A 25,940-nucleotide genomic window follows, 5' to 3' on the forward strand; every position below is an offset into this window, starting at 1 on the left:
TGTATAAGCAAGGGAGTGAGGCTCATCTGGATAGCTTGCCCATCGAGGATCTCAGTACACGCACAGAAATCCAAACTCCACACAGATCAGTGCCCATTTACATCACATGCCTGCCATCAGACATACCGGGCTACACCAGCTATAAACCACAGTTTGCATTTCTCCTTTCTCCTTCCTATTAAGATTTAATCATGACATCCTTCGTAGTAATAAGAGTGGATGTAATTAAAAAAGTCTTAAAAAAACTTGGAAAACGCATGTGAGCTAGCTATTATTTATTGTCATGTATATTGGGGAATGGAAGGATCATAACCTGCAAAAAATAAAATCTCAATTTGTACCTAAATTTTCCATTAAATCATCAGAAAGTTTCTGCCAAAAAGGAAACAAAAAAAAAAAAGGAAACAAAAAAAGAGAGAGAGAGCAAATTCTTTTTTTGTTATGAACTTCAGAACTGCTTCAGACATTCATAATTAATGCTATTCTGGAAGCCAAGCTCAGCCCTCGACTGTGAGCCCGGGCTCACAAAAATGCAAAAGCCCTACCTGGAGCAACAGCACCATCAGCTCCGAAACACCCACTTGGAGCACCATCCATGGAGCCCACAGCGATGGCACCCACAGAGCCCCAGCTAGTGGGGACTGTACACTGGGCATTGCCCGTGTCCCAGATGGTGCCAATGGTCCAAACACAGTTTGCTTGAGCAGGGACTACAAGTGGAATCAAACCAAATCACAGCAAAAAGTGTCTAGAAACAACAGGATTAAGTGAGGATTGCTACCAAAACTAGACTAGACTCATGGTGTTTTGGTTGATCATGCTGGAATTTCAGCTTTCCTAGTGTCTATTTAACATGACTATTTGCTACCAGGCAGGGAAGAGAAGGGCAGTTCCCCTCAGAACGCTGACAGAGCCTCCTGCAGAAACAACGCTGCTTGTGAAAGGAAGCACAGACACCTGGAGCAGAGTGTGCGCACACACGTTATATGTGTGTGTGTGTGCACACATGTCTGTGTCACCCCCATCGCCCAGGTACAAGCCCAGTGCTGCACCAGGAAACAGCACACTGAAAAAACACACTCATCTGACTTCATTAATCTAACTCTTGCTCATGTATCAAAGTGCAGCACGTTTTCTTGTAAAAATGATTAAGCTGCTAATTAAGCTGTTTATAACTTGTTTCCCTGGTTGCTAATGATAATTAACATGCAAATTAGCTGAGGGAAGAGAGGCACAGGGGTCCTCAGTTCATTACCAAGTTAATTACTGTTTGCATACTTAAACATAACAGTTATAAATGGTGGCATTTAATGTAATGGCCAAGATGATAATTATACCAACGACATTTTGAAAAGTCATTTCACTGTGTGCTATTTTTCTGGGTGATTAATGTTTCCATGGCTGGTTGATAAACTTAGTTCAAACCACTATGAGTTGGAAACTTAGTGTAACCAAATAAGTTATCCCTTAACAACGTTTTCTTATCCCTGTTTGTTTGTAAAGTAGGGAAGGAATGAGAGGAAATAAAAGCAGTAAGTTTCAATATTAACAGAGGAGGAATAAAGTGGGCTGGTTAACACTGTTTAATTTGAGCTGGCAGTGTATCTATTGAGATGTTGTAACAGCTTCTTTATACCTCATGGTTTGTTATTCCTCATATTACAGCAGTGCAGGGAGATCCCTTCCGAGATTCCTCCCATCGTACTCATCATACCAGGCACTATCCTTGGCCTCAAAAGCTTATATCCTAAATAAACATGGCAAACAACGTATCGCAAAACTGAAATTTGATAATGGCCGTTTTGCACTGGGAAGAATAGAAGCAGAGATACTGATTACTTTTTTGGACCACCATTTGCTTGGCGTATTGAGGACTTCGTTCAAGCAAACCTGTTCCGATGACTTCTTCGCTGCACACAAAGGTGCTGAGCTAGTTGAAAAATCAGCCTGGCTGGCTAACTATTAGGGCACAAGAGATGCGAAATGTAGTATGGTGAAGTGTTTTGCTATTGAGAGGCTAGCCTTGCTCCCCGATTATACGGAGCGCAACTGCTATTGATTTCAGCAGTCTCCATCTAGAAAATCTTGTACTTGCAAAGCTGGACTGGGAAATGCTAGTGAAATAACTCGGAGCAGGAAATTTCAGCCAGAAATTTCTACCCTTGAGCCTTTGTATCAGAGAATGTGTCATTAGAAGGGAAGAGAGGTGTTGACTCATGAGCATCGGGGGAACACAGGTGACACTTCATGAATGGGTACACTTGGTACACATCCTCTGGAAGCAGACTAACTTCTAACTGCTTTAAAGGAATTTTTCCTTCTCAGGTCTCAAACAACGCAATGTTTGGCTTGTCCTCTTCAGTTATGACAATTGTTTTTCAATTGAACACAAGCTTATTAAAGGTAATTATTTCCGAGGGTCATACACATCATACCTACAGGAGCAAACAAGGAAAACTGAAACCTTGCAGAAGGCTGAACGCCTCACAGGTGTTCAAGAACCACATGCAGTTTCAGCAACTAAACTTTAAAGTTACTATTACTCCTTGGAAACACTCCATTCACATCATGAACCTTTTGTTCAAAACCGAGCACGCCTATCTGTCTGCAGAGTAAGCAGATCCACTTTACTGCCTCATACAGAGAGCTGCTTCAGGACGCCCAGCACAAGGAGAACTGATTAAATTATGCGATTGCACTGCTGAATCCCACAGTCAAATAACAGAAAAATAACTGAGACAGCAAAGTATGTGTGTGGTGACCTTCGGGGGTTTTCTGCTGTTACTGCTTTAATCTCTAGAAAATAAACAAAGGGATTATTTCTTTCTCTAATGGAGCGACAACCTTTTTCTTGTAATCTTGCTCAAGTGCATTTTAATCCTACTCTTTGTCAAGGAGCCCTGCAATCCTTTACATTATCATTCTTGTTGGGGTGAACACAGATGAAAATAATCCAGTGCATAAGGCAATAATTTTGGCTTTCTGTGACCATATACCTTTACACACTCAGAGCACGCTAGGATGTTTAATGTATTAACACATCTCTATTTAAGCCCAGCCAAGTCAAGTGAAAAGTTAAGACAGTCACTTCCTCAAGGCCTTAGTGAGAAGCTTGAGCAAAGGGATAAATTTTGTAATACTCAACAAGATCCAGAGTAATTGTGTCAGTCTATACAATGACAAGGCTCACACTTCTCTGACCTATGCCCCCTTTCACCCACATGTTTCAGAGCTCTTTACAAACACTGATTTAATCACCTTATAGTTTTCCTAGAACGTGTTATACTTCTGTGATTATCTGGGGTGCAGAAAGGTTTGAGCAAACAGTCTATCATATTGTGTAAAGAACCACGTATAAAAGGGTGGCTGAGAACTCGAACATCCTGAAAAGAAACATCTCACATATGCTTTTCTACCAAACAATGTTAGGAAGTCAATAACAAAGCTTAGAGGTCTCCATTTGAAATCTGCTATTCTAACCCAAAGGAATAGCAGCAGCTGTGGTCATGGGGATACAGTGCCAGGGGTGCAGATTTCCTTCACAAGAAAAGAATATCCTAACTCAGTTTGACAACAGAGTTACCAGCAGCCTAACCCTCCTGGCAGACTGTGGGTGTGGAACTAAATACGCCTAGGGATGAAATTTCATCATGTGGCTTAGCGGCTTAGTACATCACCAGAGCTTCTTGACTTCACTGCTGTGGGCATTCACTCACCCAGCCTGTATAACTTAGCACAAGCCATCTTCGTTCCCTAGCCCGCACGCTTACACCAGCCTAAAGGAGAGCAGAATTTGGTGTCTGCTCTCCAACCCAGGCACAGCTCAGAGTGAAGAATGTTAGTCATATAAATCACATATTTTTTCCCAGTTACTAATGCCCCACCCCATTACGGTCCTTTCATTCTCTTCTTTTTTAAGCCAAATTTTCTGTACCAAACGCACATATTACTGGTTTCTCACCCTCAGTCCTAGCTACATCTAGCATTTAAAAGCTCTAAGGGGAGGAACTTATTACATGCACTGCAGGCACTGAGAGCCTTTAAAAGAAACAAGTGCAAGATTTCTCAGCCATGTCTCTTTGAAAGGGATTATTGCAGACATGTTTTAATGCATCTCCTGCTTTGCAAAGCCCTCCACTTGTAGTGCCGTTTACTCCCTCCCCACCCACCTCCCTTTAAAAATTTATCAGTAATCAAAGACATCATGAGGCGCTATTGTAGTATACTTAATATTTAATGAGTGTGTAGCATACTTAATATTTAATGTTCAGATAAACGTCTCTACACTTTTTTACCCCCCCCGCCCCCATGTTTTTATGATCCTAGAAACAGGGCTTGCCATATCTGCACCAAATAACAGCAAATTGTCTGGTGGCTTGAGAAAAACATTAGGACCCAGGGCCTCTGCTACATCGCTGGTTCCGCCACTTACAACAACAGGTTTTCATACTGGACTCAATTCATACACCTCAGGTATCATATCAGGCCACAGTCCTTTCCACCTGAAAGATACTCTCTTTTTCTATCAGCACTGAGCTCTCGTAGATACTGTTCCTCTTATTCCTTTGAGGAACAAAGTTAGGAATCTAAATTAATCCAAGCCTAAGTTTGATGCACAACTTAAAATTGGTTGTATTCATACCACCTGCTATATAACCATTAACAAAATTATTTCTTCATGTTGCTGCTACCTTTCTACGCACAGGTTGTAACAACATCCTTTAAACCATCCACGTATGGCAGCGAGCACACTGGATTCTTAACTAAAGGGGGACTCTTTATGCTAGAAATGATGAATGGAGGACACTGGCATCCTCCACGTTCTTTGTATCTACAAGGCAAAATGTGGCTGGAAGCAACTTCCACACCACTCAGTCATGCAGCAAAGTCAAATTATGGGTAATGATTTTTGCAGCCTAGATCACAATCCATTGAATACACCAGACTCGTTTTTATTCCCACAAGCTGTGCTTGAACCTCGGTGGAGGGGCCAAGAGGCACATGCGTTTGATCAGCCCAGCTCCTTCTAATGGGATTTCTACTTCAGAACCGTTTCTTTTTATGCCCTCAGGTCTTTCTTGGTAATATCACCTGTGGCCTGATGTGACAGCAATGCTAAATTATATCATGATGCCTAATTAGGGTAATTAAAGTGAAAGTAATCAAATCAAAGTAATAGGCAAACTCTTTAATAAAATGGCAAAAAGTCTCTATTAATCATAGAAGGTTTTTCTCGTTTGAATGCCAACAAACTCAGAGAAGGAGAAGGCTGGACTTTCAGAAATGGGCCTGGCTTAAAGGAACATCATGGGTCTAAACATTCCTAAAAACACAAGTGATTTACCGCTAAAAACATTTTTTATTATTAAAAAATACAGCTAAAAACGCAGGCCACGCCACAGGCGGAGTCTGCTGGTTTTGGTAACTATTTAATTCACTTTCTCTAGTCCCACCGAGGGGGCAGGAACTTGGTTCACCTTCCCTGAGGGAATGGTTCCTTTCCCGCCCCCGCTCCCAGCGCCGTGCGCTCTGCGGCGGGACGGCCCAGCCCGGCCCGCATCGCCGGGCCCAGTCCCGGAGGCGCCACGGCCCCGGGGTCGAAACGCGCGGCCCGAGCAGCCGCGGGCCTGGCTTCCTCACGGGCCGCAGCGGGAGGTAGCCCCCGGCGCCCGCGGGCAGGCGGCATGGCTCCCCGCCGCCGCGCAGGCCTGAGGCGGCTGCCCGCTCCCCGGCAGTGTTTGCGGTCTCCAGGCAACCGGGCGCCCGGCCCCACTCCCCGTCCGGTCCACGGCTGCCATCGCCTCGCCTCACCTCACCTCACATCGCCTCACGTCGCGTCGCCTCAGCTCAGCCCGCCTCGCCCCAGGAGCTCCCCGGCGGGAGAAGGCCGCGCTGGGGTCCCCTCGCAGGCCCGCAGTGGCCCCCGCTGAGGCCCCGCTCTCAGGTATTTGCGTTCTCCGCCGCGCAGCCGCCCCCCGCCGACCGCCTCGCTCCGGAGGGCCCCGCAGCGGGAGGGCTAGGCCCCAGGTGTGTGGGGACTGGCTCAGGAGCTCAGGTGCTGGCACTAAACCCCATCTTTCCCACTGACTCCTGAGGTGGAAACAGGGAGAAGGTGCACCTTTTCTCCTAGCTTTCCTGCCTCTTCAATGCAAAGGAGGTAAGGCAAGTGGTGGGCAAAGTGTCAAGGTGCTATTCTGTCCCCTCCGTGTCCACCACCAGTACTGACATACTGTCTGATGATTAAAAACTTATCAAACTGACACTTCAGCCAGGGAGGACAAAGCCCGATAGGCCCCCGAGCCCCACATCAGCGGGGCAGGGAACACTGGCAAGGTTGCGTGGCTGCTTTCTGGCCAATATTAAGTGGCTGTGGACTAAGAACCTCTGTAGCGCTTTTTCTGGTGGCTTTGCTCCCTGGTAAGCCTGTCAGTGACAAAACGCTGGCTTTTCGCAGGTCCTAGGCTTGCTTGTGGCCGTCAGTTGGAAAGCTGCCCCCCAAGCCAAAAAAACCTGTGCTCCACAGCCCCTCATGTTGCTGATCTTCTGTTTTACAGGCAGAAACCACATTACCTGTGTGATGCTGCTTGGTGAAGATATAAGTGCATAAAATGTCACCTCAGGAGCTTGCTGCACTGCTCTGCAAAGAGGGGGACCACCATCTTGCCCAGCAGCAGTTAGCAATAGCCACTGCTTTCTACACAGCCGCCTTCAGCTGCAGCGCCCCGACAGCGGTAGAGAGTGTGAACTCCTTAGACAAAGGGCTCTGGGAAAAAGTGATAGCTACCCTGGAAATGTGGTGCAAAGGCAAGAGTCAGATTCCCAAGATCCAGAGCAAGAACTTGGCCATTGTTTCCCTCAGTGTGGGAATAGCTGCCATCTTTCTCTCCACCTTAAGTCCCGACAACGTGGTATCCTCGCTATATAAACTGGAGGCCCTGCTCAGGCGAGGATGCTCGGAGGAGGTGGTGAGTAAATGCAATACCCTGCTCAAGGCTAACCCAAAGTATTCAGTGGAACTGCTGCTGCTGAGGGCATTGGCACGGGTGCTGTCAGGAACACAACTTAGGAAGGGAGTTGCAGACTATATCCAGGCCTTTGTGATGGATCGGGCTGAAGCAGTGGCCTATGTGTGTACTAAGCAAAAGGAACACCTGCCACAGGTCATCCAGGCCTTCTCTAATTATCTCTCAACGTGCCAGAAAGAAAGTCCAGACCACAGTTCCTTGGACCAGTGGCTGGGCAACTGCTATGACTTCCTGTCTGCAGTAGCACCGGATGATGTCTGCGTTTGCAGGGTGCAGGCAGCTTACCTCTTTAAAAAAAGCAAATTTGAGGAGTGTGTGGCAGTTTGTAGCAAGGCCCTCAAGGGCTTCTCAGCTGATAATAATCTCAAAGATGAGAAAGCTTCGGGTCTGCTCTTGGAACGGGCTGCTGCATATTTCTTCTTGGGTGGACGGATGCAGGAAATGATGCAGGATTTAGGAGAAGCCTTTGCAGCAACCCCTGCCCAGGCAATGAAACACTTTGAAGAGCTTTTCTCACCACGTGATGCTGAGAGGATAGAAGAACAGGCTAGAGCTGTCCTGGAGGTGAAGTTTGCAGCATACAGGGAGGCTGTGCGTACTCGGACTGAACTCAGAAGCAGTCATGGTACTGAGCTGCTCCCTTCTGTCATCCAGACAGTCCAGTTCCTCCTTCAGATCTCCCCAGGGTCCAAACGTGAGCTCCGTGTTCGGCTAGCAGACTGCCATCTCCTGCATGGACACATCAGAACTGCCCTGGATATCTGTGACCACCTCTTGGCAGAAGAGCAGAAAACTTACTGCAATACTCTCTTAGCATTGCGAGGATTTTGCTCCCTTCACGTTCATGACCATCAGCAAGCCCTGCAAGACTTTCAAAAGGTGATTGAGCATGATTCCCCACATCCTAACAGCTGTATTAAAGCCTTATGTGGGCGCGGACTTATCCGGATTTCTGGTGGCAGCCATTACTTGACAGCCCTGGATTATATCACAGCTTGCCAGTTAAAGATGGAAGAAACCATCTTCACAATCAAGTCCTATGTGCCGTGGAACCAAAGGGGACTGCTGCTAAAGGTTCTCCAAGAAGAAGGACAGAAGATGCTCCAGAAGAAGAGGTACCTAGGAGGCAGTTCAGCCTGTGGGCAGAAAAAGAAACAGGGCTATGCAGATTCCTAACAGAAAGAGAGTGGCTTGAGGAGTAGAGAGGGTACTTGGTTCAGATAACTGAGAAAAGGATATAGACCCGTTTAACGTTCCGAATAAACATAACAGGTTGAAATTAAATTCCATAGGTGTGGCTGTTCCAGCAAAATACTGGTCTAAGCTAGGAGCAAGCAAAATGCTAGAAGGAATATGACAGAGATTGCTCATCAAAGTAGTATCTTTATTAGGTATTTATTTCTTCCAACACAAAAAAGGCTGCTATTTAAACGTAAAAGTTTCAATGTTTCATTTTCAAAGTTTTGTCTGATACCACCCCAGGAAAAGTCTTCCATTTTCTCCAAAGCAGGATTTTTATGTTACTTTCTCAGTTTTTTCTGCATGTGAAATACTAATATTTCAGGGGAAAAATTGAAAATTTGAAGTGGGAAATAGCATGTGAAAGTTCATCTCAGGTAGTTACAGCTGACACCCACATTTATTTAGTCTCTTAATAATTTTAGTAGTATTATGGTCTTTTTCTTCCATTGTGTGATGCTCATTTCACACTCAGTATTTGGGGCCTGCACTCCAGTGAGATAACAAATGGACAGAAAAATGTGCGAACTCATTCAGTGTTGCACTGGCAGATCAGGACACAAACACAGGCCCGCTTAGACACAGGTCACTGCTTCTGGAACAAGAAGCTACCTAGAAACACAGTTCTTTCCAGTCCATGCAAATTTTAACACGCAGCTTTTCATTAGAAATGGTGATCTTTTATTTAGGTTTTTTCACTATCACTGTTACTTTTTCCTTTTCCTGTTGTGGTATCAGCTGCAACCACAAATATGAATCATGATTTTTTTAACCTTTCTTTAGAGCCGCAACTGCTTAAGAACATGTTTTTATAAAGAGGGATTATGATTATGGAATTAAGTGGCAGAGATATCTGTGCTGCTGGATATGGTAAAATGTATCATCCGTTTTGATATCGGACCGATAACCTGCTTCTTAGCTTCCAGGTGAGACAAAGAGGCTCTGTTATTCTCATTAGCATTTTTTCCTTGAAGGTGGTCTTTCCCTTTTTTTTTTTTTTTCCCTACAGAGATGCCCCTGGGGTTTACCAGCTGGCTTCTCTCTTGGTGGAGCTGGATGCTTCTGATGAAGCGTCACAGATCCTTTGTGCTGATGCCCTGTACCAGATGGGCTGTGCAGAAGAAGCTCACAAGCTCCTCTTACTAGCACTCTCCAGAAATCCACAAAGGTCTCCTATCCTGGCTAGACTCGCACTTCTGCAACTGAAGAAGGGTTTCATGTATGATGGCAACCAGGTAAGGAGCACCTGGCTAGCAGAGAGAATGAGAGAATGATCAGTGATGGAACGGTGAAGAGGGTCAACAGCCCTTTTGGCTAATACAGGAGATGTGTGGTAGAACTTAAGAGGGGCTGCTTTAGAGACATAGGCTTGCCAGAGGGTGTTCCAAGGGCTTTCAGTTTCCCAGAACAGTGCTCTGCTTGGTCATGCTCCTCAGTGTTACATGACAACTTTAAGGCTCTGGGCACAAGCTGCACTGAGGCCACTTGAACACATGGTGCAAAGTTGGAACCCACCCCATCGCACAACCTGTGATGGGTTTTCCAGTGGGTCTGCGTCTACCCCAACCTGTGCTTCAAGGTATTTCTCAGGAATCGTGGTAAACTGGTAAATACAGGGCTCATAAGTAGGACTTTCTGCCTGTAGCACAGGCCACACAAAGACTCCCAGCTAAATACAGCCCATTCATCACATGCTATTTAATGGCACTTTTCATCAGAGACTTTAACTAGGCAGAGCTTGCCTGAGCATCCTGCCCCTGGTGACAATATTGATGGGATTGGTAATTTTCCCCTAGAGAAAAGTAGGCAGAACTACTACCTAACTGATTATCCTAATGAAGCTTGTAGGGGAGGGTGGGAAAAGAAACAAAACCAGAAGCTTAAATATCAGTCTGCAGTTTTCTTTCTTTAGTGGCTAATGACTTGTGCTTGAAACCGTGAAAGAGATTCCAACATGTTGATTCTCCTACCAAGGATTACAAAGATGAATTACCAAGTTCTACCATCAGAGGGAACTATTGCATTTTTTTAGATCCCATACAAATTCTACTAGCTGTAAAGAGAAAGGTTTTATTGTCACCACTTCACTACTCCCTATGAAAAATAAAAATTTTGTATAATTTGCTGCCTTTGGGAAGGCTATTAATGAATAACATGAATTTATGAGAGTTCATATATTGCTCTTGGAAGTTGGATTCCTATCTGCAGCTTCCGCTACAAGTTCTAGATGGAACATACGTGTCACTGAAAATTTCAAAATGTTTTTGTCCCACCTGCCTGTCAGCGCCCAGACACCTGTATCTCTAATAAAAATAGAGAAAGGAATAGTGAATGGAGGCAAAGATACCATATGTCAAGCACTGGGTAAGAGCATACTTGTCTCACGAGACAGTAATATTTCCAGCTTTAGCATAACTTCATTTATCTTTTCATACCAATCTTTCTCTTCTGCCTTTTTCTCTCCCATTGTTAAGCTGCTAAAGAAAGTGATCAAAATTGGAGATACCTCCTGCCTCCTGCCAATCATGGACATCTTCAAAGATGAAGACAGGAAGTTGATGCAAACTCACTGCCATTTCAGAGCGCTGACCATCTTGAAGGACAAACAGGAGGATGCTGACATCAAAGAGGCCATTGCCTACCTTTCCTTTGCCATCATCGCTTCAGGTAGGGTTATCAAGATCCTGATAGGAGATTGACTTCTATGGGAAATCAGATCAGTGGGTAGGCAAGCATGTCCGACCAGTTCTCATCTGTCATTTCCCCAATTGGAGAAGACTGAAACAGTAGACTTACGAAGGCAAGTAAGAGTGGGGTAAAATTTGCTAAAGTAGCAACTCATCTTGGACCATGAAGTAGTGCAATTAAACAGTGACTGCAGTTCTTACTGTCCCATAAGTAGCTTGTGAACTTGAAATGGGTTGTACGGGTTCAGTTCAGTTCTGTAGGGACAGCAGACCTTTTCTTCACTTGTCCAGAAGACCCAGAGTGTGATTTTGCTCTGTTGTTTAGCACATGAAATCCTCCTGGAGCACATCTGAAGATTATTTTAAATTGCATTGTTTGCATGCTAAAAGTTAAGTTCAGGCATAAACCACCCTTACCGGGTCATATCAACACAGAGAACCCACAAGTCCTTCATAACTTGGAAAAGATCTTTAACATCCTGAATCCATCTATTTCCAGCTGGTGCTTTGAAATTTCCATTCTAATCATTTTCTTGTATTTCCTGCTCCAGAAACATAATGTGTAGAGTGTACAGGAAACACAATGTATGTCTTCTCTACCCTTTACAGTCTTTTGTAGACCTGTTACCAAACATCAGACTGCAATGAACTGTTGAGTTGTTGTAGGTTGCTTCTGAGTAATTGGTCTGGACAAATTGATCTGTAACCGTAATTTTTTTCATACATATAGTCACAGATTTTCTCACAAGCACGGCTGTGCTGTTGAACAAACTACATGTTTTAATGTTAGCAGTGCTATCTTCTCAGATCCATTAGATTATTTTCCTTTTATATGTTCCATGCTTTCCTCCTTTACTGTGGTTTAAAAAAAGACCCTTTTAGGACAAGCAGTGCAATGCTGTTCTTCCACTAGTAAAGGAAAAGCAGAACGGCAAGGGGATTCTTCTGTACTTAATATAGGGAGGCTGTTTTATCACAGCAACAGATATATGCTCAAAATACAGAGAAAAGTCTCAAGGATATCTTACAGGCTTATTTTTCCTTCTATAAAACTTGATTTTTCAGTAAGTAACTCCGCACACAGGTGACTGAGGTAAGCCGTAAGCCTGGTAACATCAAGAGAAGTCAGGGCTTTTTGATCCTGTTGTCCAACTGCTAGGTTGGATGACTATATTTTTGGGAATGTTTCCCCAGAGAATTAAACTTGATCTAGAAAGAGATGAGATCTTCTTTGAAAATACAATATAATTGTTTCTTAAAGAGATCAAAGCCAAACTTGTGATAAATGAGAGGGAAATTTGGTCCCTGTGAGCAGTTAGTCTTTGAAAGAGTGTGAATGAAGGGACACTTCACAAAATCATCTAGACGAATGAAATCCCCCTTTCGGAAGAAAGAAGCCTCCATCCTATTTATTTTGTGTATCTTTTAGAGGAGATGCTAGTTGGTAATTTGGAAAAGCTACTGAAACAGAGCCAGCTTCAGCCATTTTAGACAAGCAGTGTAGAAGTAGAAGGCTCCCCTGCTTCAGCCTCAGTTTGTTACATCAATTAGTACCCTACCAATAAAACTGATTTGGTACCTCCTGTTTCATCAAAATGAACATGCTGTAAATACAGTCATTGCAGCGAACAACCTGCCTTCTTGTTCCAACACACCAATGAATGTCTAGTTCCAGTGCAAAAGACTGAATGCACCCACTTACATGCATCATTATCCTAGGTTTTCCTAAGGAGAGAGATCAGGCTAACATGGAAATGCTTCTGGAATGTTCCAAGTAAAACCATGCTCTTATGGCAATCTGCCTTTCACTCTGAGAAAATGTTAGGACAGCAGCATTGAGAAGAAGAGAGACTGGTGTATGAAAATGGAAAAAAACCCACCTGTTAATTGCTTTGAGATGGTTCCATTTCACAGCCCATGCACTCCAGCTTATCAACTCCCCACCTGCTAGAACAGATGCTTGTTAAGAAATAGATACTGTCTTTATGGGATCCAATTGATAGAGCTCCAGAGCAATAATAACCTTTGGTACAGAAGTTTTGGAGCATATCAGGAGGGAGAAAAAGCCTCATTATTGTAAAAGAATTGCTAGAAGCCTGCCTGCTGGCTCACCTCTGCAGGCAGCTGCAAGACACTGCATTTGCTGACCTCCCTATGAAAAAATATTTACAGTGGCACTGGTGATTTATCATCCAGCACTGGGATGGCACAGTTATTGATGGCAACCCTGGGCAAATTAAGATTGTTATAAAAATTGCCTTGAAAGGAAGGGGCAGAAAGATATATTCTCTGCAACCAGTGAATGAATGGACCATGATTTTCATTGTCAACTGTATTTGTTTATTTGGGCAGCACTTATTTGAAAGCAGAGAAAAAAGAATCTTAGTATCACAAATCCCAGTGTATATTAAGTGTGGCAGTAAATTGGTCAGTCCCATCTGGATTACTGTTTTATGCAAAACAATGCGTACCTTCTGACTGCACTTTATTAAAACAGCCAAATGGCCTCGTGCCTCCGTCCTCACGTATCTTCCCCTTAGAGCTTTCTTCTCTCATTTGTGCTGCTCCTATTCCAGCGTACTAAAATCTCCAAGGGTTCCTTCTAATGAATTGGATCCTAATCCAGCTCAGATCCTGAGATGACGGTCTTGTCATTGGTAGGTTGCCTCCATTTTTTGCACATTAATGATGTTTATGGAGAAAGGCATGGTGGAGGGATAGATGTGGAGATATGAGGACATTCCCTTTTACAGTTGCCTCCTCTTCCTTTTGCTGCTTTCCAGGGCAGCACCACAATGCTGTCTTTTAGAGCTCCCTTTGAAAATGCGTGGAAGACCTTAGGGCAGAATAACAAAGGGCAAAGCTTTCCAGACATCTTTAAAAATAGATAGAAGTAGTTTCATGACAACTGGCAAACACGGAATTTCTGTATACGGTCAGCTGGCTGAGTCTAGGTATCCCAGAGAAGGTAGGAAAAAAATATACCTGCATGGGAAGGTTGAGTACTTAATTGCACGCCACTCTTTTTGCTTCTTTTGGCTGTTCCTGTGGAGACCCACTCTTGCTGAGACCTTGAAGCAATCAGAAAAGCAGTCATGGATATTTGAAGAGAGACAGTGTTGATCGACATGTGTATCTGTTTTTATTAGAAACCAGGACGCGTTTGAGCCAGAGGAGCAATGTGATTTTATGATTTTAATTCTGTTACCTTTTCCAACCATTCAATTTTTTATTACAATGTGCTTTTGGCATGTTTAACTAGACCGAAGACTCTTTGAAGTGGGGCCTGTGTTTTTGGTGTGCCTGGCACAGTGTAGTTCCTCTTCCTGTCTGGAAAGTCAGAGTTGAGTCGCGGTAGGACAGTTACCGTTATAAATTAAACTGCAGCCGCGCAAGTGCTGTCATCAAAGTTTTCTTTGTTTCTGTAAATCACTGTTAGAATTATTTTTTTCTTTCTGTAAATATAAATATATATACATCTCTTTCGCTATTTCCAGAACTGGTTCTTTCATAACATGCAGAATCTTTCTTTTTTGAAACATTCACCTTAGTAGCAAAATATACGCTCTGAAAAGGTTTTTTGCACATACTGCAGCCCAGACTTTTTTATTGGTCCAGGTTTGCCTGTTCCTTGGTGGCCCATAGAGCAAGTACAAAGATACACTGGTTTCTGCTGTCAGCCATCCATAAGTGAGAAACATGGCTAGCCTTAGGAGAAAGACCAGCTTCACGCTCACGTTGGTGCGTGGGCCTGCTGGCTGTGTGGGAAAGCTTCTGGGGGATACATTGGTATTAGGCTAGCATAACACCCAAACTGCTTTGTCTCTGCGTGCCTACGCTTCTGTGGCTTGTGTCAAACACATTGACATCCCAACCAGCCACGAAAGATGTGTTTCCCAAGTCAGATGATGACATACGAAGAAATTGTGTGTTTTTTCTGAGGTTTGATGGGAATTTTGAAGCAAAGCTAAACACTGAACTCCAGTCCCGAGCAGCACCACTGTACCACAACTCACCATTTCCCTGCAGAATGACATTGACATGTACACCACAAGACCCAGAACATCAGAGTATCCTTATCTTTATAATACACACCAGAAAGCGCTTTCAAGACTCCACTGGTAAAAAAATCATTCTTTGACAGAATTCTGCTAGCCTCAGCAGGACACTTAACTGAATCAGTACTGTGCTGTGGAAACCAACCTGACATAGATTCTTTTTTTTACCTTTCAACTCAGAACTGATAGTATGCAACAGGAATTCCACTGGCAACAAAAGTAAAGGAAATTACCACTTAAGTACTCTCATCGTACTTCATCAGGTATCCTCAGGCAAAGTGGAATTTTTCTATAGCTTCGTGTTGGTATCCTTGGGTAGCCTCTCCAGCACTCTCCTTATTCTTCTTCCAGTGACATCTGTGGATTGCAGTTTCTTATCATAGCACATTTGCTTCCACGCCCCTCTCATTCCACCCTTGCCACAGCCCGGAAGAAAGTGGTACTCACTTGTCATTCCTGCAGTCACCGTAACACAACATGTAGGTTTACCTCATCTTTTTCACTTAGCTGCTTTGAAGCCCTTCGCTGGGGCTTAGTGGTCTGCACACACTGGCATTTACTGCACCCTGTGTTACACCAGTAGGCGTGAGACCTTTCGATTAAGCATGGCTGCATTTCTCCCCTCCAGGTGGTTATGCTGAAGATTGCCTTCTCATCAGGGCTCGATGCTATGGGCGCCTCGGTCAGAAGAAAACTGCTATTTTTGACTATAATGCCATCCTAAAGGAGGACCCTAGGAACGTGCAGGCTCTGAGTGGACGAGGATTCATTTACCTTGCTCTGAAGCAGCAGAAGGTATTATCACTGTATTGATTTTCTGGTGATCTGGTTGGTGAAGGCTTTTGTTTTGGCTAGGTGTAAAAGTAGTCCACTTGACATTACTGATTTGTTTTCCCAAGTCAAGAGAGAGGAAGACTAAACCTTAATCATCGATTTTACTGTCACTACCATGCGTTGGTTTGCAATGCTGCAAACTCTCCCCTATACTTGATCTCATATTTTCATGACATGATGTTGTGTTAGATGAAATGTAGCAACAACAAGAGGAAAAAGAAAGAACAGTTTCAAGGTTTAGTGTGTCCCTCTCTATTGTGAAAAGCTCACGTGTGCAATGAGTGTTATAGTGGACTTTGGCGATTGCAGTGTATCATTGGCTGGAAATCATGGCAGATGTTTGCCTGGTTTATCTGCTTCTAATACGGTCAATAGCCTCAGACTTACCTGCACACCGCAGCAATCCTGCAGTGAATTTGAAATGGTGCATCTCCAGTTGGGTGTGCAGATTTGTGATGGTTTGTCCTGGCTGAGCCAAATCCTGCTTGCACTTAATCATTCACAGCATCTCTTTCTTGTTGTTGTAAGAATTTTTTTTTTTTTCAGTGATAATCTGAGCAGTCCAAAACACTTTGCAAATAGCCATTCAGACCTGTCTTTATGCTCTTCTATCAGCTTTACAAATGGAAAAGATGCAGCACAAGGACAGGGAAGAGCAAAGAGCTTCCAAAAGCTTGCAGCTGACCTTGCAGTGGGACAGCAGACAACTGAAAGCACCTGAAAGAACACATTATCAATGCATAGTTATTGCTACCATTTCATTTTTTGGTCTCATTTTTACATAGGAGGCAGTGCAAGATTTGATCTCGGCACTGAAGGTGGAGGCAGGAGTAGTGATCCCAGCAATCCTGTCTTTAAAGCATGAAGCCCGAGGGCTGATTACTCAATGGCTTCTTCGGCATGGCAGGACTGCATTAACTGAGCTAGTTGCTACTAAAGACCTGTCAAAAGAAGAAACCTGTGGGGATCTTCTTGTGATTGCAAAAGCCCTAATTAAAATTTGCAAGGACACACAATGTCACATCTTCTATGCAGATGTTTTGATTGTAAATGGTAAGTTCCTGTTCTTTTACATAGCTGATCAGACTAAGTGAATGAGCAGTAAATTAAAGTGAATGTTAAATGGCAAGTGTATTGTTGTATGGTACTTTTCAAGAGAAGTTTGCAAATGTTTTGGGAAAGAGTATGAAGTACTTAATACCTTTAGATGCAGACAGGCGACCTAAGTCCTGCTTTAGTAAGTTTTCTTGATCTCTTTCTCCACATGGAATGGGTTATATAGCTTGTACTGGTGTTAACCAACAGGAAGGTATGAAGAGGCCCTCCAGCACCTTCATGAAGCATTTGGCCATTCTTTTGCTGATGACTTCGCTAGTGCAAGACTAGCTGTGCTGCAGTTGAAGAGGAGGAATGTGTCAGTGGCAGCTCACTCATTCAGCATCCTGGCTAAGAAAGATGAAGAGGAGTTGGGGTTTCTCCTGAACTTTGTAGACGCCAAGCAACAGCAGCATCTCGCTCAGGTACAATCTTTTTTTGATGCCACACCTGTGTATTCAGTGGGGAAAGAAATAGGAAGCAGTATTAGGCTGCAGAAATTTTCCCTGCCTTGTCTTGAACAGAAGGGCATGGGAAGACCGTTTATCAGATGAACAAGAAACAAATTGGCTTCTTCCTCCAGCCTTCACTTCAGCCAGAACAGGGAGCCGAATCCAAACTTCTTTCATTGCAGTGACCTTGCTTCAGTCTCTAATAATTCATCATTACCACTTCTTACCCCTTGGGGGAATTTCTTGTTGGTCTCCCTAGCATGAGACCTGTTTAATCCCAACACTAAAATGCAGGAGATGTGAGGGACAGCAGCTAGAGATTTAACAAGACCATTGGTAGTACTGTACTCGGTATGAGTTACATGGTGCTCATAGTGGGCTTCTGGGGAAGGGGAATTCATGTTTTGTTCATTTTCTTGATGAAATTAAACTCAAGGTTCTGATTCAGTCACATTACATGCTTCAATCCTTTTTGCTCTTTTGTGTAACATTTAGAATTTTAAATATATTCACATTTTTATAAAATTACTAGCCTTTCAGTTGGTATCGGTTTTCTTAGCTAAAACTGTTTGACACAAAAATGCCACATTGCTCTAGTCCACCCAAATATGTGTTTTTCAGTATTTTTTTCAAGTTTCTCCCCCAAAGTACATCCAGCTCGGAGAAAGCATCTCCAATAATAAGGCAGGACAAGGTCAGATTGATGGTGAGTTTTAACATTCACTCAAGCATCTGCAATTCTGATTACCCAGAAGCTCCGTGCTCTGAGAATCAGTTTGCTTCCTTTTATTCAATTTGTAGATTGTGTGCACCCTGGTGAGAAGCTATATTGTTGTGCTTTCTCCCAGGTTATAAAACAAACAACATGCTGATGTACTTAATGCATCTTGAGAGGAGTACTTTGTATGTATTTTAGCAAAACAGCAGGAGCATATAAGTAAACAAGTATTAATTTACCGGTCCCTAGACATCCCCCATTACAGAGAAAAGAGCCCGTCTCTTCTGAATAATGTAAGAAGTTCAGTCTTATGGGAAAGAGCTGGAGGATTTTAAAGCCAACTTGCAATCTTTCACTATATAAAGTTGTAAAGGTACAATCAAGAATGCGTCTATGGAGGCCCTGAGGAGGTGTCTATAAATGAAGATACATTTTAGAGCTGAATTTCCCTTGCTGCTGCATCACTCGTTCCATACGGAAGTCTCACGGTTAAGTTCACCCATGCTGCTTTCCGAGAAATTACAGGAGGGGTCTTCTTGTGCTGGCAATAAGGAAAAGAAAAAGAGAAGAAAGAAAATCCAAGCTAATTTTTGTACAGCTTAAACTCCACTGATGTATTAGGAACTCACTGGTGCCACAGATTAGTGAAACCTTTAAAATAGGAGAGACACTTTATTTCTGTCTTTTTTTTTTTGCAGCTGTGGAACAGGGTCTGGAAAAAAACTCCTTACTTGTGGCTTATTTATCATGAAAGATTTCTCTGCCACTTGAGAGAATAGGGGTGGGCTGGACTGATTTCAAGACTGGAACTCAATACCAGTGTTGGAAGTAAAATAATTTCTTTTTTTTTTTTAATCTTTAATTTTGTGCTTTTGTTCAACTGGATAAACATTTGGACCCCAGCACCTTGAGAGTCTTTTCGTATTCTCTAATGTTCAAAGATTTACTGGGTGTGCTTACTTTTATTACTGATTAGCCCAGAATCACAACATATTTTTTTAATATGTATTTTGTGACAAGGGGATAAGTATGTACTTTGGCAGGGGAAAGGAATTGGTTAATTCACCTGTCCGGTGTCTTGAAGGATTTTCCAGTAGCACTTCCTTTTGCCTGCAAGGTTATTCCAGTTTGTGTATGAAAGGAATTTCTCAGTAAAAGCAAAACAGCTGACAGACAGAATTAGTGCCCAAAACCCCGATGATGGCCTTACTCTGCCATGGCTCCTAACTACACTCTAGGGGAGGGCGTTCTTCCTGCTGCCTCCATTTCAGCAGTAAGGAGACTGAAGCAAAGAAGAGTTCAGTCGTTTACGTTCAGCCCTCAGTCTCAGCGGTCTCTGCAACAAAAGTACTACTGCCACGTTGTTTTAGAGTGTTTGGAGATTACAGGCATTATAGAAATGTGTCATAATTACCCTGGAGTCTGGTCTGAAAAGCTAAAAATAATTCTACATAAGCTGAATAGGAAAGGGTGGAGGAAGGAGAGCTCCTTGATGTACTGATTTTTTTCATGAAAAACAAAGCAATAAAATTCTTCCATTATTTATAGTCTAAGGGGTCCCATGCTAAGAAATTTGTAAACAACTGGGAGAGCCACATGGGAATAGGAATCTGAAAAATTTATTAAACTGCAAAAGGTCAGAGGAAGGGAGTTTGCTTGACGCTAGTGCAGCTTCAACCCCTCAGTTTCCTATGTCAAAGGTTAAATGCATGACTGGTCGCTCCCTGCCCAGATCCTCGGAGCTGTGCTTTCCGTTGGCTGTTGACATGCCATAGGACACCCAGAGCTGACTCCTACGGAAAGGCTCTCAAAAGTTATAATGTCTGTGTCGGAATTATACCATCAGCCCAAGCTAGAAGCTGCCTTTCCACATGCCTTCATGGTATGTGGACCCCAAATAAGGTCTGCAGGTAAAGAAGGAAGGACTTGCTCCAAACTGTTCTGAAAACATCCAGCCCTCTTCCAAACGCTTCTCGGTCTATCTTCTGGTATTTACTGCTCAGAGACAAACCCCTGGCCATAATTCCACATCCATTAAACTCCTCATTCATTTCCTTTCTAAGGAACTGAACCTTGGGCAATTTCAACATAAAATTAGTCACCAGGGACCGGAACAAAAAGTGCAACAAAAATACATGTATTTTTGGTCCCTTATCACACAGTGAGGTAACAAGATGGTAGAAAGGGACTCAAAGACCTAATCCATGAAGGAATCCAATCACCAGTCACTTATGGCCTGCCAAGCCCTTTCCAGATGGCACCAGAATTATTTCAGTCTGGAAGCTATAATCAATCTGTAGTGATGAGTCTGAAGATGGAGTACGGTTCATCGGTGAATGGACTACATAGCCTGCTCTTGGCTTTCCAAAGTCACCTGCAAAGAGGCTGAGAAAGAATCATTTATTCTCAAATGTGCCTTTTTCCTCCAAGTATGGCAGGAAATCCACAATCTTGTGGCTTGCTTACTTTTGGGGACTGTCAGTGAAATGCAAAGAAGTCAAAGCAGTGACTCCATTAATAAGTGGCAATATTGTACATGGTACAGTAAAATGAAAAAAAGATCCTGGTTAGCGCACTAGCAGGTTCAGCATTAGATTAGTCATGCAAGAGAACACCAAAAATTATAATTTTCTCCTGCCACTGAGACAACAAATGCACTTTCAAGGCTGAAAATTACAATTTAACTATACAAACGCAAGGTATTTTGAGGAACTGCACTGTGCTCTTTAGAACAATGTGAGCTAGAACTTCAGAATTTTTAGGAAAAAAAAAAAACTCGTCAGGATGCTCCTCACATGCAGATGCAATTCCACCTTGATCCCCTGTTAAAATCCTGCCACTGAGAAAACACTTGCATTGACTAGTTGCCTTAAAAGTACTTGAAAGGACAAACTAAATCTGCTACTCTTTAAATGTATACAGAGACAGACATCCGAGATGTCTTTGAACACACTGCCTTACAATTTATGGCCAGAACTATTAAAGCCAGTGATTGACACTATTTGGGGAGAGGTCCTATCTCTATTACTATGTGTGCAAGCTGAGAGTCTCTCTAATAAATATGACTACATAAAGGATTTTACATTCCTTTATAGCAAGATACCTGGGGTAGAATTCTTCATAAACTGTAAAGAATGGCTAAATGATTTCATGCCACTGGTCTCAGATGAGGTGCTCACACCTGACCTGCAATATCGATCCGTTTCATCCAGAACCTGTTTTCCTTAGTTCTCTTAAGCAGCAATCAATTCTAATCTAAGTCAACCAAAATAAAAAGACGAGGCACACAAAGAGACTCAAGACCTGAGCTGTCAAGCGTGGCTATGGAGACAGTGGCTGGACTAACCGAATTCTGGGGAGCCACAAGCATCCAAAGGCAAGGTGTGATATCCCGTGGAATGAGACTGATAAAAACATTTATCCTGTGCTTGAAGTCTCAGCTTGTTCGGCTCAGCCGTCCGTAAGACCTACGCTGCTGGGGACAGCCTTGTTTATAACTTAAACATTCACTCTGCTGCAGCATGTTAAAAGCTTTGTTTGTTACCAATAAAGGGATATAATGAGAAATCCATTTGAAGCAAATAGTTCTAATGGAGTTTTCTTTATTGACCTTTATGAACCTAAAAATTATGTGGCTCTTTCTGCTTTCTCTATTTTCTTGTTGTTTTTCCCTTCAGATAAGGGCAGATAGTTCACTTACACTTGAGATTAATGAGCATCAAAGCCATCAGTTGGCCTTTTTTTCCTATAGCTTGGGTAAACTTCAGTAGAGATCAACTTTCATTATTAGCACATGCAAATATTTGTGGGGCAGTACATAGGGCTAACTATTGACCAGAAGATGCAATTTCCGTCTAGTCACCCATTAGAGAAGACCGTGGCAGAAATTTGGTTTCATGAAGGGAACACCGTCTACTTTTAGAGTTTGGTCCGTTCAGTTTTCAGTTCACGTATCATTCCTAAGGCACGTAAACAACTTCAGAAGAAACGTTCTGAGAAAGTTTTAACAAAACATGCAGAAACAAAGAGTGGTTCAGAAACTCTTGTGATAACAGCAAGTCTCCATTGATCCAAGATTTTTACATTTGCATGCAAAAAATATGCCAACTATATGTTCTCTAACTAGATGTAATTTCAACATTTGAAAAAGTATGCAAAATTTCTTAGTGTCTGTGTCCACCTGTGGCCAGTCCAGACTAGATATTTTACTCTCTTTTTTCACTTCTAATAACTAATATTAAGTAATTTTCTGTCCACAGGTAGCAGCCCAAGAAGGAAAGGTGCTGATTAAAGAATATCGCTATGAGAAGGCTCTCGGTTATTACACCCTGGCTGTCTTGACAAGCAAAGATAATCCAAAGTATCTCAGAAAGAGGGCTGCTTGCCTTACACACCTGAAAAAATATGATAAAGCTTTAAAAGATATGGAGAAAGTGATCCAGAAGCATGGCCATAGCAGCCTTCAAACACGGGTGGAGGACCACTGCTCGAAAGGACACCTGCTGTTGTCAATGGCTGAGGAAGAAGCAGCAGTTAAGGAGTATATTGAGGCACTGCAGTTAGACGAATCTATGGCATTGTGCTGCATCACGAATGGCCCTGGCGTTGAAATTTTAACCAAAACATTTCATAAGATTGCACAATATAATTTTGAAGTGCAGCATTATGAAGAGGCCTGGAAAATCACAGACTATGGTCTTAAAATTGATAAAAATACTGAACTTAAAAAGCTGAAAACAAGACTTAAGCGAGACGCATCAAGCTGTAGCATACATTGATGTTTTTTATTTATCTGGTTTGGGACTTTCCAGTGTCTGATTGCTTTCTAGATTGTTTGTGAGACTGAAAGAATAAGGGAAAAATGAGAAGCTCATGATAAAGATGCAACGGACATAGCACTGAACATGGTACAGCAAGATTAGGAACAGAAAGTTTCAGGTAGTGAAACAAAACTGGTCAAGACAGCTATGAGAAAAAGGCAAATTGGACTATTCAGTATTATTTGAAATTATTGTGCATGTATGTAATTCCTCGTGAAGCAAGTGTTTTGTCTGCCTGAACTGAACTAATTCTAACCCATTGGTTCCAATCATAGTGAAGGAAAACATTCTAATAGCTTGCAGTTTATGAATAATAATCATGTATTTCCTTGCTATTTATTTGATTAGCTTTAACACATACCATTCAATTAAGTAGTCTTATTTTTATGGGCCAGTTCGAAAGGATCACTCAAAAGTAACATTTGTAACGTGTTTTATATTTGCGAAGGACCATATGCGTTACACTGCTCAGATGACCCACTCCGGAATGGAAGGGACTGCCCTTGGCAGTGTCTAGTGGATTTGCAGTGATCAGCACCAATATGGGGGAGTAGGAGCAGTACAAACGCCAAGTAAACTCTTTCTGTCCCAGGGAACATAGATAATATGAAGGATGAGACTCAACAGAGATGAAACGTCCAATCGAGTGACTAATACCCTGTTATCTGGGACGCACAGGCAGCTATACTCCAGACTTCACCTTGGACTTCCAGACCCCCGTGTCTCAGTTTGCCAGTGCCGATAATGGAGACAATCTCTCAGCAGGGGTGTCTACGAGAGCCCGCCAAATGTCATCTTTCACACTCCTGGATATTTGTGCACAGAAGACAGCACCGGAGCAGGAACTAATCAAGAAGTGATCAATGTAAAAGTAGGAGGTCGGGGTTGAAGGCAACAGCCAAGGTGGTAATGTGATTGCTCTGCAGTGATTCTCACTTGTTCTTTGCCATCCCTGCTGGACAGCATGGGAATCGACATCACACGTGCTCTGAAGGGCTTTGCCTGCTGTCACCACCTGTAAGGACAGCTTTACTTAGGGGGCAGCACAGCGATAGCGCCAATATACCCAATTTCTGCATGGTTGGGCATTTCATCTGTGCAGTGGGAGTCTGTAGCTTAATTTGGAGGCAGTACGCCTGTGCTCTGCAAAATATCAAACAATGAGGTGAGGCCCAAACCCAACAGACTTGTATATTTGTTTTGACTGCTCCAGCTGAATTTGTCTCAATGTTTTTGGACTGTGATAATACAACCGTGGAGAAAAATAGAAACTACTATTGAAAACAAAGATTAAATAAATACTGAGAACTGCTCTCCTGCTTTGATTACGATGAAAGGGAAATGGAACATTTTCTGTTTTGTTACATTGTTTCCTGAAAGACAACATTCCGGAGTGAAGCTTCATTCAACAGCCGTGCAATCAACCCAACAGGCAGTGATACCATCTCTACCCTTACATCTCCTTTTCTTCTCCGCATGCTCCTTTTTTTCTTCCCTAAGAGCACAGGTAAGAGTAGGCTTCTCTCCTTTCAAATTCAAGAAAAGTTACTCTGATTTTAATCCTAGTGACACTGATGAGTTCTTTTTGCTCCTAATTGGCATCAAGATGCTATAGGATAGTTTCTTTCCAAGCACGAAATTATACCCTTAAACAACTTTTGGCTACATTTGCAAGCTGAAAGAAATAACTTTGCTAATTTTTCTTCAAATAGTAATCAACACATAGGAATTTCTCTGTGTCTCATGCTGAAATTTCTGAGCAGTTGTTTAGGGCTATGGATTTTTTTTAATTCCCCCCCCGCCTTGATTTTTGTTTTGGGTTTTTGATTGACTCGAATAATAAATCTTTTTATAGTGTCATGTTTCTATTCTGTTAGTACCACCTCTTTTAGTTGCAGTTTGGTTCAGTGTCAGTTGATAGTTTCTCTGTGTAGCAGTTAGATCCTTCTGTGGGTTTTAGAAACAGGTAGATTTGGTTGGAAGGGACCTACAATGATCGTTTAGTCCAATTGCCTGACCACTTCAGGGCTGACCAAAAGTTAAAGCATATTATTAAGGGCATTGTCCAATTCCCTCTTAAACACTGACAGGCTCGGGGGATTAATCACCTCTAGGAAGCGTCTTCTGGTGTTTGACCACCCTCTCGGTAAAGAAACTTTCCTAATATCTAATCTGAGATGCCTACGTCTATACTCACATTGTACAGACAATTGAGACAATTTATAGTCTCCTTCGCCACAATTAATATTGCTGGAGATGTTATTTAAGCATGGAAATCTAGACATGCAAAGAACAGACACACAGATGCTCAGCTGCACTCAAGTGAAATAACTTCATTACAGAGAGACCATGAATCTGGTTCTCCTCCCACTTATCCATGCTGACAGACAGGAATAATAGCAGTACAAAAACTGTACAAAGAAAGGATCAGAGTTTAAATCAGAAAGAGGAGAAGACAGTCTGCGTAGCCTACTGGATTAGTAGCCTCTCTACTGAGAGCAGCACTGCCAACTTTCTGAATTTTACTGCGTAATTTCTAGCGAACTGAGATATTCTTAAAGCCCCAAGTCTCTCCTTTATGTAAAACCACGTTACTCAGCTTTTCTCAGACCACCTGGAAGTCCTGGAGAGCACTGGGAAGACAATCTACTTGCCCTGTCTCCCAGGCTAACATTCCATCCATTGGCCTGGGCTGCCTCTTAGGAAGTTTGGGGGGCTTGGGCATGTTTGGGTTTTTTAAGTAATATGTTCTTCTTTGCTGCTCTGAGTGCATTTATTGCCCCTAAAGAAACTTTTCTTTAAAAACAGGGACAAGATGCATCCCTGCAAGATTGCAATAGAGTTATGCTGAGGAGGAATTTGTTTTCAGGTGCCTATAGCTGTTGTTTCTTTAAGCACCAGGAAGGCACGTACTTCTTATCTATTCTTCGTGGTCTATAGTAATGGCTGCTTCTCTCAGCAGATCCTAACTGTTCTCATCAGCATTTTTAGTTGTTTCTTTTATCTTCTCTG

At 42.7% G+C, this 25,940-nt stretch overlaps 1 protein-coding gene across 1 annotated transcript; it reads left to right on the top strand.

Moving 5' to 3' along the window:
• Positions 1-6,608: 6,608 nt before the first annotated feature.
• TTC34 (tetratricopeptide repeat domain 34) lies at positions 6,609-22,886 on the top strand. Its single transcript, XM_054222673.1, is given in 7 exon segments — positions 6,609-8,214; positions 9,276-9,499; positions 10,739-10,931; positions 15,638-15,804; positions 16,629-16,896; positions 17,149-17,363; positions 22,368-22,886. Coding segments are annotated over 7 exon segments (3,192 nt in total).
• The last annotated feature ends 3,054 nt before the right edge of the window (positions 22,887-25,940 follow it).

This window comes from Rissa tridactyla, chromosome 16 (assembly GCF_028500815.1).
Source record: "Rissa tridactyla isolate bRisTri1 chromosome 16, bRisTri1.patW.cur.20221130, whole genome shotgun sequence".
Taxonomy (NCBI): domain Eukaryota; kingdom Metazoa; phylum Chordata; class Aves; order Charadriiformes; family Laridae; genus Rissa; species Rissa tridactyla.